This window comes from Clytia hemisphaerica, unplaced genomic scaffold (genome assembly GCF_902728285.1).
Source record: "Clytia hemisphaerica strain Z4C2 unplaced genomic scaffold, Clytia hemisphaerica genome assembly, whole genome shotgun sequence".
Taxonomy (NCBI): domain Eukaryota; kingdom Metazoa; phylum Cnidaria; class Hydrozoa; order Leptothecata; family Clytiidae; genus Clytia; species Clytia hemisphaerica.
The window spans coordinates 632809-646472 of record NW_027104175.1 but is presented as its reverse complement, the minus strand read 5'-3'; the positions used below and the strand labels follow the sequence as shown (position 1 = coordinate 646472).

Here is a 13664-nt window from a genome sequence, read left to right as displayed (position 1 = left end):
AAAATGATGACAATGTCTCTGGATATGGCTTTTACCTAGGATAAACTATTTTAAACCAATTGAAAGCAACTACTCATTTTGCGTGTTATTCAATAATTACTATGTTACGCTTGAATGATCAAACATAGTTTCCTTCTTCAGTTTAATTTGAAAAACAAACCAATATGGCGGCTAAATTGTTGTTTTGATTTCGAACTTCATTCAATTTCTTTTGATCTTATAAGATGGTGAACTGTATTTCTTGTCAAAAATCTTTTCGTTCAAGGATTGGAAAATCTTCCAAAACAAGATGTGAAGGGTATGTACACACTGACTACAAAATCTTTAAATTTTCTATTTTTAATTTCTACTGCAACTGAAGAGGTTTTTGTAGAAAAAACTGTCTGAAAGAAACTACTTCGACATTTGCTTCATTTTCGACAAAGTCTAAGCAGGAGTTTAAGCATTCTGAACCTGTCAACTTATGCAGGGTTTTTATGTAAGACAGAACCATATTTCTTTGCCTATACACGCTTTTTATTTATAAGAATAGTGTACTTTGGCTGAGGGTGAGCATTCTTATTTTTCTATTGTTCCAAACAATAGGCCTATTGTTCTAATTTAACTCTGAAATCTCACCCTGATATTCTTATAGAAGTTATTCTTATAAAAAAAGCATGTAGGTTTGAATTATATTACTATGCTATACTTTAGTATGTAATTTATTACTCTTTAAGTTCAGGTGTGCTTTGGTTTGGAGAGATAAACAACTTTTGGAGGAGGAGAATGAACGAATAAGACAAGCCAAAGATATCGAGTACAAAATCAGAGATTTGGAACTTCGTGAACGTCAGATCGAATTGGAGAGACAGAAAGTGACGATCAAAGAGAAGTCAGCTGTGAACGGAAATGTCATCGAGCTCACCTGTTATTATGATCAACAATCGCGAAACAAAATCAAAGATCTCCTAGCTGGTATGTTTTGGAATTATCTGTATATTTACATTTTCTATGTAGTTTGAGAATAAAGAACACCTTCAGAACCCTGATATAGCTTTGAGGGCTCGATAACAGGCTTAGTTCGCTATGAAAGCCTGAAAATATTGAAAATTTAGCAAACTACATATATAATTTTCAAAGAACAATGCTAAAATTCAGAAAATTGAGCTCGTCTGAATGCTGTTTTGATTCTCCAAAGATTTTAAGCTTATTGTGGATGATGTTATCCAAAAAAACTTATGAATTTTTTGTTCTTTTGCAATTCGCTTTTATTCAAAAATAGGTTTAAAATGAATTATGTCAAGAAATTTGACTTCGTTCCATCCTGATTTGATTTTTTTTCAGGAGCACGACGAACTTTACCGAAGCCTCCAACCGAAGAACGATCGAGTTCTCGATCTTGCATCCCACGACGCCGACAATACTCAGCGACAACGAATACGAGTCTATCGGACGACGAAATTACCTTCAACACACAACAAATGCTACGACGACCCCGTAAACTACCGAGTATCGATAGTTTTGAAAGTGCGAAGAGCCGTATAACGCAAAGGTTTCAACTTGATGAAGAGTACAGTACTTCTCCTGCTAACAGTACTGGCATGTCGGTTGATTGATTGATTGATTGATTGATTGATTGATTGATTGATTGATTGATTGATTGATTGATTGATTGATTGATTGATTGATTGATTGATTGATTGATTGATTGATTGATTGATTGATTGATACGGAAGTATCGATCTATCGGATAAATTTCTTTGATGAAAAGGTTGAGGAAGAAAAAAAGGACATCTCACTGAGAAATCCCCATTGAGAATAAATGTAACATTAAATTTCTTACTGCTTGAACGCGTGAAAAGGAAGTGAAAATGAATAAAAGCAATAAATCAAATCGCTCCTCCTGCTCACCAGGGAGTACGAGTTCTCACCCCCTGCACAGAGCTTCGTTTCTAGTCAAAATTGTCTTGATTTGTTGAATGTTCAGGGGGTAAAAGCTCATTTGAAAAGCGCCACACTTAACGTTAGATATTGAAGATTTCACTGACGTCTTCAACAATTTAAATGGAGAAGCAAAAAATCAAAACATTAAAATGAAAAGGAAGAAAAAGGAATAAAAAAATCCGCGTTAATTATATTAGCCCACGATTCAATAATTCACACCTTTATTTTTATATAGTTTCTAATCAATTTCGATATTATATCCTTATATTTTTACGAATAAGTTAAGACACTAAAGAAATATCTATTATTTTTTCTCATTTCTTTCATAGCTCTCAGTCTTTTTCATTTAATATCCGAAAAACCTTTTTCACTTTTTATAGTGCAGAATTAGCAACAGGGGAATAATCTTATTGGACCAAAAGAAGGGACGAACAATAAGAAAAGGCACCTGTCAGGAATTTGATGTATTTTATCTCTTCAAATTATATTTAAAGCGATAGAAAGCTGAGAGGAATAGAATTTGCTTAATTTTTCCTCTGAATTTGATGTGTGAGAAATATACTTTTTAAAAAATTTTACAGCGGAAGTGAAGTTATGTGCTTCGTTATGTGCAAAATTTAATTGTTTGTTTGAAGTTTGAAAATATAATGATGGAAAGTTGGAGGTTCTGAACACCGAAATTGTTATACTTTTTTTATGCGGCCTTTTTACTACTTCTTTTAGACGAATGAGCTAATTCTAACCAGACATTTAGGAAAACAAGACCCGGGGGGGGGTACTACCCTTGTCGACCGACGGGGGTGCTCCGCTGAGGTTCGAAAAATGGACCCTACGTGGGACTAGAAATTTGCGAAAAAAGTGACCCTGAATGGGACTGAAATTCCAAAATGTTCTCAAATTTTCTACTTTTTCCTCAAATTTTCCAAAAATAGACACCCTACGAGGGACTGATTTTTCTATTTTGGTGTTTTTGCGACCCTACCTGGGACTCGTGGAGGTTAAAAAAGGTACCCTGACCAGCGGAGCATCCCCGTAACCCATCTTGCCCTAGTACCCCCCCCCCGGGAAACAAGACCTCTGTAATAATTGGCTTCTGACTCATGAGAGATTGCAGGTTACAGCCTTGGTTCTTTCTTCTTCTTCATGTAATTTCTAATCAACACCAAGAAAAGTAAAAACAGGACCAAACTGTTCGTTCGTGCTGTTTTTTTTTACATAAGCTTAATCACTTAGCCAAGGACCGCCCCTGATTTTTACTTAATTTATCCTATTTTCCTTCAATAAGGCACATATCTCTATAAGGCTTTCGCAAAAAGTTGTTTTGACTACAAATTTTCAAAAAAATTTGCATCTGTTTGGCAGATACGAAATATACTTCGGCTTAGTGTCGAAATTTGTGAATTTTTCTTCAGGATAAAGATGGGGAGATTGAAGTGAAGAATAAAATTTTGTATTTTCTAGATATTTGCTTTATCTTTCTCTCGATATCTATCAACCATCGATGAAAACAAAAATTCGAAGGGTCACAATATTTTGTACATTTCATCTCAAGACAGTTTTTCGTCTTCACTCTGAAATTTCAAAGTTGGTGGTAATTTTTTTGAACATCTTTATATAGTGCAGTCTAACTGTGCCAAAAAGTCATTAACATTGTGCACGAAGACGTACAAGTATGAGACTTTGTACAATTGTAGTTTACGGGTCAAAAATGGATTTAAATCTCAGACCCAAAAAAATGGCACCTGTTTGTGTATTTTACAGACCAGAACAAGTTCCCAGGCTAAAATGAATTCTCTTTGTCTCGTTTTTTGATCTCGCGCTCCAAAAACAATTAAAATGCTAGATCCTATCCATCGGCACGAAATTTAAAAAGTCAAATTTTGGCTTCACTTTTTTTTGCTGGAGAAAGCTTAAAGTTGCAAATCTAGCCCTTCGGGCTTAGATATCTGTGGTCCAAACAGCTCGAACCACAGATATCTAAGCCCGAAGGGCTAGATAGGCAACTTTAAGCTTTCTCCAGCAAAAAAAAGTGAAGCCAAAATTTGACTTTTTAAATTTCGTGCCGATGGATAGGATCTAGCATTTTAATTGTTTTTGGAGCGCGAGATCAAAAAACGTAGGCGGCAAACGCTATTTCACATCTCTCAAACCGGTGAAATTGCATATTTTAGTCACGTGACTTTGGTAGGAAATCCTTCCAAACCTAGGCTTCACTTTTCGATAAAAGCCGCAAATCTAGCCCTTCGGGCTTTACAGATATCTGTGGCTCGAACCCGTCTTGTGTACATCAAATTATAAAAAACACACGACGGGTCTCCTGTCTAGGGCATGCCCGATGCAACCTATTTAGCCTAAGGCTTTCGAAGGTCATAAAAACGCGACATTCAATGTCAAGTAAGTCTAACTCTCGACCAAAGCTTTCCATTTAGACATTGAAAGGTTCTCTATCTAATTTTATAGAAATAAACTTTTTTCGGGTGGTCTTTGAATTTTTGCTGACGTCACCAATGACGTCATTTTTTAAAAAGCCATCCGCAATAACTTTTATTGGCTTCATTTTCAGATATGGGTTATAATGTTTTTCTAAACGAGCATTGCTTTCCAACGGTATGTAACATGACATACTTTGGAGAAAAAAAATTCATTTTAGGCTGGGAACTTGTTCTGGTCTGTAAAATACACAAACAGGTGCCATTTTTTTGGGTCTGAGATTTAAATCCATTTTTGACCCCTAAACTACAATTGTGCAAAGTCTCATGCTTGTATGCCTTTGTGCACAATCTTTACACAATATTCTTATTTATAGGACACGAACCAGTGGTCTTTCCGCCAATATAATAGCTGGCAAATCAATGCTTCTACCTCAGGCAACATGAGACAAAAAGTGTAACATTCCATTTATTGAAAACTAGTCTTTGTCTTGATTCCCTTCTAATTCACACGATTTATCATTAGATTTATCGTAATTTTATTTTCAGAGATTAAAACTTTAAAATCAGAAAAATGGCACAGAATTCAACTTTATCCAGTTACGTTTTGTTATGTATGGTTTTACTCCCGATGTTTATCAACGCCATGCCTATCAAATGGCTGATCAGTGCTCCTCTTCCGGAATTCGAAGATAACCGACGCGAATTGCGTAGTGTGGATGAGCTTTTAGATGCACTGCTGGCTGCTGATGATGTGAAAAGGGCTTTATCTAGCAATTGTGATGAGTCGAGTTGCGGACAATATGTATGGGGCAAGAAACGAGCGATGAACAATCGAAAATATAAGACCTACATTGTCGAAGAAGAACTTCTAAATGACGAAGAATAATGACCTCATTTTGATGTTATCAGTTTGGCTCCTTTTTCATTCTTGATTTGGAGCTTTTTATTTTATGCAATAAGCTTTCACTCTTTTGAATTATTTTGCAGATCATTTTATTTGCCACCGTTGAGGACCATTTTTAAACACTCAGTTACTTATTGTATCAAAAATGCAATTTTTCCCAATATTATTTGAACTAATTTTCGAGTAAAAATCTTTGAATTTCGAATGAACCGGTTTATTTTCTTCTTTTGTTTCCTGGCGCAGGTTGTAGTATTTCCAGCTTGTTCCTTTGAAACTTCGTGACCATTTTTTTTGTCTATTCTCAAAAGTCTGAGAATGTGTATCGAGTGCCCCCCCCCGGGAAATATTACCATATTAGTGTCTAGCAGACTGTATCAATATGCATGTTTACTATTGGCGAATTTCCCAGAAACCTTCAAGTGTAATTGAAATTAATTTTTTTTAAAAGAAATCTTCTACATGATTCCCAAATGTATAACAGTAGTTACTAAACTATTAATTATGGTAATGTTACTTCAATGGAATCGAAATAATAGGCAGACCTTTATGTTGTTATGATTCTTTTTAAAAAGCGTTGATGACATTTTTTATTTGTGTTTTCAACGACGCAAATGAAAATATCAACTTTGAACTTAATCCAAGATCTTGGATTGTCGTCATTGTTACTTTTCTCAGCGTTGGGCTCTATAGAATCTCGATTAGTCGGCACAGGTCGATATATGATTTCGACCTGTGCTTTTCACGGTACATCCCAACTGGATGAAAAAATTCTACCGGATCTGTGAGAAGGGGGTGTAATAATCAAAGCCACTTAGGAAAAGCCCTTCTTGTTCAGATCTTAAACGGGTGTAGTTATGGCAAAGGAAAGATTTTCCGGCGTAATTATTTCTTGCGTGGCCGGATTTAACATGAGAATACTACCCAAGGGGAGCTAATCCGGCCTTAAAAGACAAGAATCGAAAAATATATAGGATGACGACAGCATATAAGACTTGAGATATGGTCGTAGAATATTTTTGATAAAAATAAAAACATATTTTGGTCAAATGTGGTTTATTATTAGAGCGCTTGTTTTTTGAGGGTACGGACCTCATGTTGGGAAGAAAGGAGCGAATAATTTCCCCATTTGGTAGGGAAAAGATAGAATTCTAAACAGAGATGAAGAAATAATAGGAGCTTGATAAGAAGGGTATATCGTTTACAATTGTGTCCGTTTTTGTAATGGATATCTTTCAATGAATCGATTTAGAAGACTCCCTACTGTGTATGATGTAAGAGACAGGCTTGTTTTTGTTTTAGTTCGGATTTCCCGCGTCCTCTCTCCCTCTTCCCTCCGTCATCTTTTCATTGTTTTTCTCTCCCGTATTAAAATACTCATTTGTAATAGTCTATTGTTCGAACAGAGTGGTATAAAACGAAAGTAGAAACAGTCAGCTACCTATTTTCTCTTCATTCTTCATTTTTGATAGATTTTCATATATATCGGTATAGATTTGTCAAATTGGTATCATGGATAGGTGAGTTATACTTCATTTTTCGTGCTTCTACATTAAGCACACTAAGGTTACTACGAAACCCCATTGTTTCAATGGTCTGGTTGGTTTACCATTTAGTACCATTTACAAGTGTGAGTTTTCTAAGAGCTACAATATCTATAGGCTAGGAAACACATCTTTATTTTGATGAGCTCATGGGGTGATGGGGCAAGTGAAAGAAATTGACGGTTTTCCTGATAGAGCATATCATCACTGGCTGGGGGACCAAAAAAGTGACGGGATTTCAAATTCTAGCATCTCCAACCAAAAAAGCCGTAACATCTTTCAAAAAAAAAAAAACTCACCAGACTTTTATTTCTTTTCAGTACACATCTATGTACATTGCTGACATTAGGGGTTGTCTTCTTTTCAACAACAAGCGCACAACCCTACCTACGACCCTCATATCCACTCAAATATCAACGTTCAATACCATACGAGCCAGGGTATGAAGCAAACCCTATACGATGGGGAAAGAGAAACTCTCTTTACCAAGACACCGAAGATGCTGGTCTTTGGGGGAAACGACAGGAAGAACTTGGTGAAGGGTTATGGGGCAAGCGAGACATTGATGACGTCAGACTTTATAGTAAGCGAGTCCAACTGAAACCTCGACAGGATCCGGAAATAATGACAACGAATGATATTTCGGATTTGTTAGAACGCGATAATAAAGCTATGGTAGAAAGCTTAGTGAAGTTGCGTCTCGATGTAGACGAGGCTTTAAGACATTTTAATATCATAGAAATTCAAGAGGATAAAAGACAAGACCTCGAATCTGCTGGGTTATGGGGGTAAATGAATGCGAATATCTATTGGTCATAAGAGGTACATCCTATGAAGAGGAAAAGACAGCGATGGATGACTGTTGAGGCAACCTTTGGTTCGGACAGAATTTAGCTTGTCTAATATGCAATTAGAAATTTCTTACATATTTTTGTTAAATAAAATAATTCTTCTTTTGTATACTATGAAATATCACAATGATAGAAAAATCATTGCATCATGAAAATCGCACAAGACATAAGTCAATAATAATGGAGAGTATTTGTTTGTAGTCCCGCTCCTAAATTCACATTGCTAGAATCTTTAAATTTTGCATGAGCAGATGGTTCAAGAAATTTTACAGGGAAGCCAGTCTGGTGGTTACGATTCCTAGATAATTCTTTCCTTAGGTAGCCTTCTTCTTTTCAAATAGTTTTCAAATATCCATATCTGCCTGACTTTCATCTTCTCTCTGTCTTCTCAAATTGTTGTTGCCATTGCTATGGTACCTATACCGTACAGTGCACACAAATATTGAAGACATACATCCAATTATCAAAAACTACCTGAAGAGAAGGACAACGAGCAACTTATAAACAATAATCACTGTCAAGCAATCCACCAGCTTAGTGGCCATCAACATCTCAGCCTTTGATTTGGTAAACTGTCCAAATTTCTTGTTTTTATCAACAATAATTCCTTTTGAAGAATTTTCCTTTTCACTTTTACTTTCTTCGTCACTTATATTGCTGGTAATTTCTTCCTGTGTCTTTTCTTCTTTAGATGCAGGGAAATTACACAAGTCTTTGTAACACCAGTAAGCCTGTAAAGGAAAATACAATGGTTGTCATCTCAGTACATAGTGCATGACTGTTAAACTTTCAATACACCCCCATTTTCAGACCTGATTGGGACCTCTCCAACTGTTTAAAATTTTTTCAAAATATTGTCCCCAATGGAAAATCATATCAAATTTTTATCCCCACAAAACTTATAATCAAATAAACAAAACCCTCACTTCAAAATATTGTGAGAGAATTAAAATTCATCTGACAGTTCTTTTTCCATTGATCTGAAAATAACTTAGTGTTACTCACTTTACACGATAGAATCCCAGGGTCCGATCTCATTCTATTCTCACAATAATTTCGATTTTCGACCACGCAATCTTGTGTCACCGTTCGACTGAAATCATATCTGCCATCCTCATTCAAAATTTTGGTTTCTTCATAGTGGAGCAGGCATGAATATTGGGAGCCTGGGCATGAAGTGACGTCATTTGTTTTAAGACATTCTTCTTCGTAGTCATGGCAATAGTGGCATTTCAAGGGCGGAGTGGCTGAAATGACAAAGAGGGAAGTGAACATGACTAATCTTTTTAGCACAATCAACTAAAGTTTTCGGAGAAGTAAGGAAAAACCCTTAGAAATTCTTTCTTGATCGCAAAAATAACCAAATCTATTGCATTGCAGATAATTTTCACGTACGAAAAAAAGAAAGCCGACAGCATGCTCTGAAGTTAACCAAGCTTTTCCAGTATTATAACAGCCACTATTATACTTACCACTAAAGGTTTTATTTTTACATAAGTGTTCCCGTTTCAGACACATATTTCATTTCAGGACAGTGTCTACCTTTTGTTATATTATGCTGATATAAGCAAAAAAAAATTTTTCTCTTTTCCTTTTTCTGACTAATCTTGCTCCACATTCGTGTCAATTCAATGTGAAAAAGCTTGTGAATTAAAAGTGACGAGCAAGCAAACGATATCACTCTTACTTAAAAACAAAACCTTTAACTAAAGCATAAACAGCTAAAGCTAAAGACTAAAACCGATATATTTAGGATTAACGGGCTAGGCATACCTGATAAAACCAAAAATATTATTGATAAATGTAGTAAAAGGTTTACTAGGCCCATTTCAGGGGTACAATAATTTCTTCTTAGTTTCAATTTTCAAGCAACTTCTCAAATTTGAATTGATGTTCTTTTTTTCATCGATGAAAAAGTTTTTCAAAACATATTTCTTTTTTCGTGAGTTTTAAAGACATTAAACTAAATTTTTGATGGAGATTCCTTTTGTAAAGGACTAGTCAATAATTTATAATGAAGTTTACAGGGATTCTTGAAAATAAATATATCTTGAAAAATATTCCTCATTGAATTTACAGTTCATTTTTCCGTGAAAGTTTACTGAGTAAAAGTGTTGAAATGGACTGTTTGACTATAAAATATGACGATCAAAAAATAAAACTGTCCCATTCTTAAGAAAATAATAATAGGGGGATAAGATGTGGAGTATGATCAAAAACAGGTCAGACCGCAGCTGAACCTCTGTAGGTATACCGTGAAAAGCACAGGTTGAAATCATATATCGACGCTGTGCCGACCAATCGAGATTCTATTCAGCGCGCAATCAACGAAGACAAAAGTAACCATGACGACCATCCAAGAACTTGAATGAAGTTCAAAGTTGATATTTTTATTCCCGTCGTTGAAAACACAACTAAAAAATATCATCAATGATTTTTAAAAAGAGTCAGTGATAGAGAATCATAACATAAAGTCTGTCTATTATTTCGATTCAATTAAAGTGACATTTCCATAATTAATAATTTAGTAATTACTGATATACATTTGGGGATCATGTAAAAGATTTCTTTCGAAAGAAACTCACTTCAATTAAACTTGCAGGTTTCTGGGGAATTTATAAATATTAAACTGCATACTGATACAGTCTGCTAGACATTAATAAGGTAATATTTGCTCTTCATCTTTGATTCTTTCTACAGTGATTAGATTGACACATGCGCGATAAAATTTCTATTATTGGTCTTCAGAGGTTAATATATTCTTTGAAAACTTAACCTCTGATCAAAGATTTATTATACACTGGATAAACGACTCATAAAACGATGGAGAGCGAACATTGTATTTTCATTGTTTCAGAAAACAATTGATGTTCTAGCTTTGTCCGCAAAGGACAACTGTCATGGCGGCTCGAAGATGTCTGATTTTTAAAAATGTTTATCAGTCTTATTTTTAAAAAGTTCTCTAGCTCTTTCTTTTCGTACATTTGCAGAAAAAAAGTTTGAAAATAAGGCTAGCATTCCGAGCTGGATACATTTGTGAAATGTAATGTGAGAAAAACATCATTAGACAAGAAATTCAGACAAAATGCTTATAGTGACACGAAGATTTCAATTGGAAATATCTTTCCAAGACTGTCCCCAGAAGAGCTGAAATTAACATACATAAGACTTGAGTGTCTTGGCTCCACTGTGGTATGAAAATCCTTTGGAGGCACGTGGTGGCAAGGTGGTTTTTTTTAGGTTGAAGTTTGAAAATTTCCGGTGTCAACATTAAATTTCTTATACACAACACGTCTTTTGCATCTTTCTCACAGCTTGAAACGTCATAACGACTTATAATTAGCAATTAAGTGGAAGAATTTGACTCTCACAGGAAAGTTTTAAGTCTCTTTTGGGAATTGGATGAGTGATTTTCAATAAGAAATGCAATAAAAATGCTTCGAAAAATCATTTAATGAGGAAAGGAGAGTGAACAATAATATCATTACTGCGGACATAGCTAGTACACGAGAAATCGGCAAAAATCTGTTACTTGTATATCCAGTGTATAATAAATCCTAATAATAAAGATACTCAGGGTACTGTAGGTATACTGAAGTCAAATATGCGACTCAGCCCTTGACTCAATTTTAGTATTCTTCCAACCACTCAGATGCCCAATTGTACCTGTTGAGTCAAACTTGTCACACGCCCCAAAATCAAAATAATTTGAAATTGAACAAAAACCCCAACAAGTACAGACATAATAAAAAAAAGGAACCTCCTTTAACAGGGGTGGGGGTACGGGCTATATCTGGAAAAGCCCAATTTAGGCTAATTTAACCAAATTTGATAATTTTGAACGTTGATTTGTAAAGAAATGAGATTCTAGAGGGTAGAGGCCTTGTAGATTTATGGTAAAAAGCGATGTTTCTTATAGTAGGGGGTCATTCTTTAGGACCCGTGACAACAATTTCCGGAATGGAATTTTTTTCTCGAGAAAAACGGTGCCAAAGTGACGTTTTCTCAATGTTTGACGTTAATTTTCTCGAGTTAGGTTGAGAAATCGACCATATCCGCCATATCCGCCATATCTCGTTTTTCGAGAGCTTTCCAATGGTATAAGTGGTTTTGCGTTTTAGCGACTTTGAAATTTCGTCACATTTCGGTTCCCAAGGGTTTTTGCTTGTGACATCAGTCTTTTCCCCATAAAAAAAATTGCTGGACCTAATAAATTTACTTCCTCTCAAAAAAGTTTCTAAATACATTCTTCTTTAGAATGAGCAAAAAAAATTCCACTCTATTATTCCCGACTCCTTGAAGTAAAAACTCAAAGTCAAAACAAGTGCAATTTTTCAAAATGTATGAACTCTCAATTATTTAGGAAGAAATTTGTAAACGAAATTAAGCTTTTCCATTGTTACTGATCCAGGGTAGTTTATGGATTTTATTCGTGGCTCCATGTCAAAGTATTTCAGAACACCATGATTTTGAAACATCTGCAAATGAGATTAACTCGAGATCTAGCTGTCGAAAAAGCTATCCGAATAAAACATCAAAAAAACAAACTTAAAGGAAACATGTTGCGTAAAAAGGGCTAAATCGGCCATTCTCGGAGCCCTGGCTCCAGCGACATACTTTTTTTGCTTAAAGCCTCTTGTGTTTATCTGTCAAAAACAATAGTTTGTTCATTTTATGACTTTGGTACGGAAAAGCGACTTGTAAGGGGCCATTATTGACCAAAAGATCCATCTCTTTACCGAACCTTGGGCTTTCATCATCTTTTAATCGCGAACCATAACCATAACTGATCACTTTTTTCCGGGATTGAATGCTTCAAGGGAAAGGGCCAGAGACTGCACTGAAACAAAATACGTACGAGGCATAGGGGTCCCTTTTTCACACTGTCAGATGTCAAAAACAATGAAACACCCCTGTCTCTGTGCCCCAGTGGGTGTGAAACATCCAGTGGGGTGGGATGTGAAAAATCTGAAATTCACTGGGGTGCAAGATATTTCCCGAAAAATTGAGTGGGGTGACCAATTTTTGCTTGATTATCACTGGGGTGTAGAAAATCTTTCTGAAAATTTATTCTGAGGTAGAGTAGCTAGCAGTGCTAGTCGAATGTTAAATTATGAAATGTAGTGCGGAGTTGTTGTTACACTATCTGAGGCTACTGATAGGGAATATATTTTTCAACTGCGTTGAAACTGTGAGGTATAAGACTTTTAATCATAAAAACACAAAACATCATCCATTACTAACAATAGGGCAATATACCTCGATCGGGAGACGAATCCCGTTTGGGAGACGCCTCCCGAAGGGGAAACAATTTTGCAAGAGCAACATTCATTCAACGTCCATACAACGTCAATCCATACAAAGTGAAAAAGGAGGAAATTCGGGCAAAAGTGGAAGCTAAAAAATGGATCAATGGAAATAGATAAATGAATTTATCAACTTTTGACTGAATGAATTTAAAATTGACCGACAAAATTTTAAAATATTCTACTAAAATTTTTCATAAGCTTTTCCAAGCAAGAATATTTTTGCGCAAATTCACGCAGCCAGTATCACGACAGAGTTTGATGCAGGATTGTCTCCCAATCGGGAGACTTTGCCCTACTGAATAGAACTATCTGCATAAATTAAAATTAAAATCTATTTATGTCCTATCAAAGTTTTCATGCTTCATTTTTATTTAACCCAGCAACTTGCATATTCATCAATTTTTCTCAAGTCATCAAGTCTACCTGAAGGTCATCATTATTTTCGCTTCTGATTTACGAACTTGAATGATCGACCCATGGCCGACCTATTTTTTGAGAAAAGCTTGACTGAAAAGCGGAAAAACATTTTGCTCTTGCCTTTTTATTAAAGATAAGGACTTTCATACATATGGGATATATTCTAGACTATCACTTTAGATCATAATTTGCTACTACTTTTGACGACGCGGTGATATGGACAATTATACAGTTTTGATTGCGAGCGAAGGGAGCAAAAAATTGAGCCTTTTTGTGCATTTCGTTAA

The 13664-nt window shown here is 35.4% G+C and overlaps 3 protein-coding genes across 3 annotated transcripts; 2 read left to right on the top strand and 1 right to left on the bottom strand.

Annotated features, from left to right (window-relative positions):
* Positions 1-155: 155 nt before the first annotated feature.
* LOC136814365 (uncharacterized) lies at positions 156-2079 on the top strand. Its single transcript, XM_067070896.1, has 3 exons — positions 156-298; positions 722-954; positions 1324-2079. Exons 1-3 carry the CDS (start codon positions 225-227, stop codon positions 1593-1595), a joined length of 579 nt encoding a protein of 192 aa, XP_066926997.1. The 5' UTR covers positions 156-224; the 3' UTR covers positions 1596-2079.
* A 4617-nt stretch (positions 2080-6696) lies between these two features.
* On the top strand, positions 6697-7660 carry LOC136814374 (uncharacterized). The gene is made up of 2 exons (XM_067070906.1): positions 6697-6776; positions 7121-7660. The coding sequence occupies exons 1-2, from the start codon at positions 6769-6771 to the stop codon at positions 7590-7592; spliced, it is 480 nt and encodes a 159-aa protein (XP_066927007.1). The 5' UTR covers positions 6697-6768; the 3' UTR covers positions 7593-7660.
* A 381-nt stretch (positions 7661-8041) lies between these two features.
* Positions 8042-9562, bottom strand: LOC136814373 (uncharacterized). Its single transcript, XM_067070905.1, has 3 exons — positions 9425-9562; positions 8657-8898; positions 8042-8382 (listed from the first exon to the last, which is right to left on the bottom strand). The coding sequence occupies exons 1-3, from the start codon at positions 9477-9479 to the stop codon at positions 8122-8124; spliced, it is 558 nt and encodes a 185-aa protein (XP_066927006.1). The 5' UTR covers positions 9480-9562; the 3' UTR covers positions 8042-8121.
* Positions 9563-13664: the final 4102 nt, after the last annotated feature.

Bases quoted from the DNA above. Each gene is read 5' to 3' on its own strand.
- LOC136814373 (XM_067070905.1), bottom strand. From the start codon at position 9,479: ATGGGCCTAGTAAACCTTTTACTACATTTATCAATAATATTTTTGGTT. The intron at 8,899-9,424 runs GTATGCCTAGCC...TTGTCATTTCAG, and splicing joins AATATTTTTGGTTTTATCAG to CCACTCCGCCCTTGAAATGC. The intron at 8,383-8,656 runs GTGAGTAACACT...TTTCCTTTACAG, and splicing joins CTGGGATTCTATCGTGTAAA to GCTTACTGGTGTTACAAAGA.
- LOC136814365 (XM_067070896.1), top strand. From the start codon at position 225: ATGGTGAACTGTATTTCTTGTCAAAAATCTTTTCGTTCAAGGATTGGA. The intron at 299-721 runs GTATGTACACAC...CTTTAAGTTCAG, and splicing joins TCCAAAACAAGATGTGAAGG to GTGTGCTTTGGTTTGGAGAG. The intron at 955-1,323 runs GTATGTTTTGGA...ATTTTTTTTCAG, and splicing joins AATCAAAGATCTCCTAGCTG to GAGCACGACGAACTTTACCG.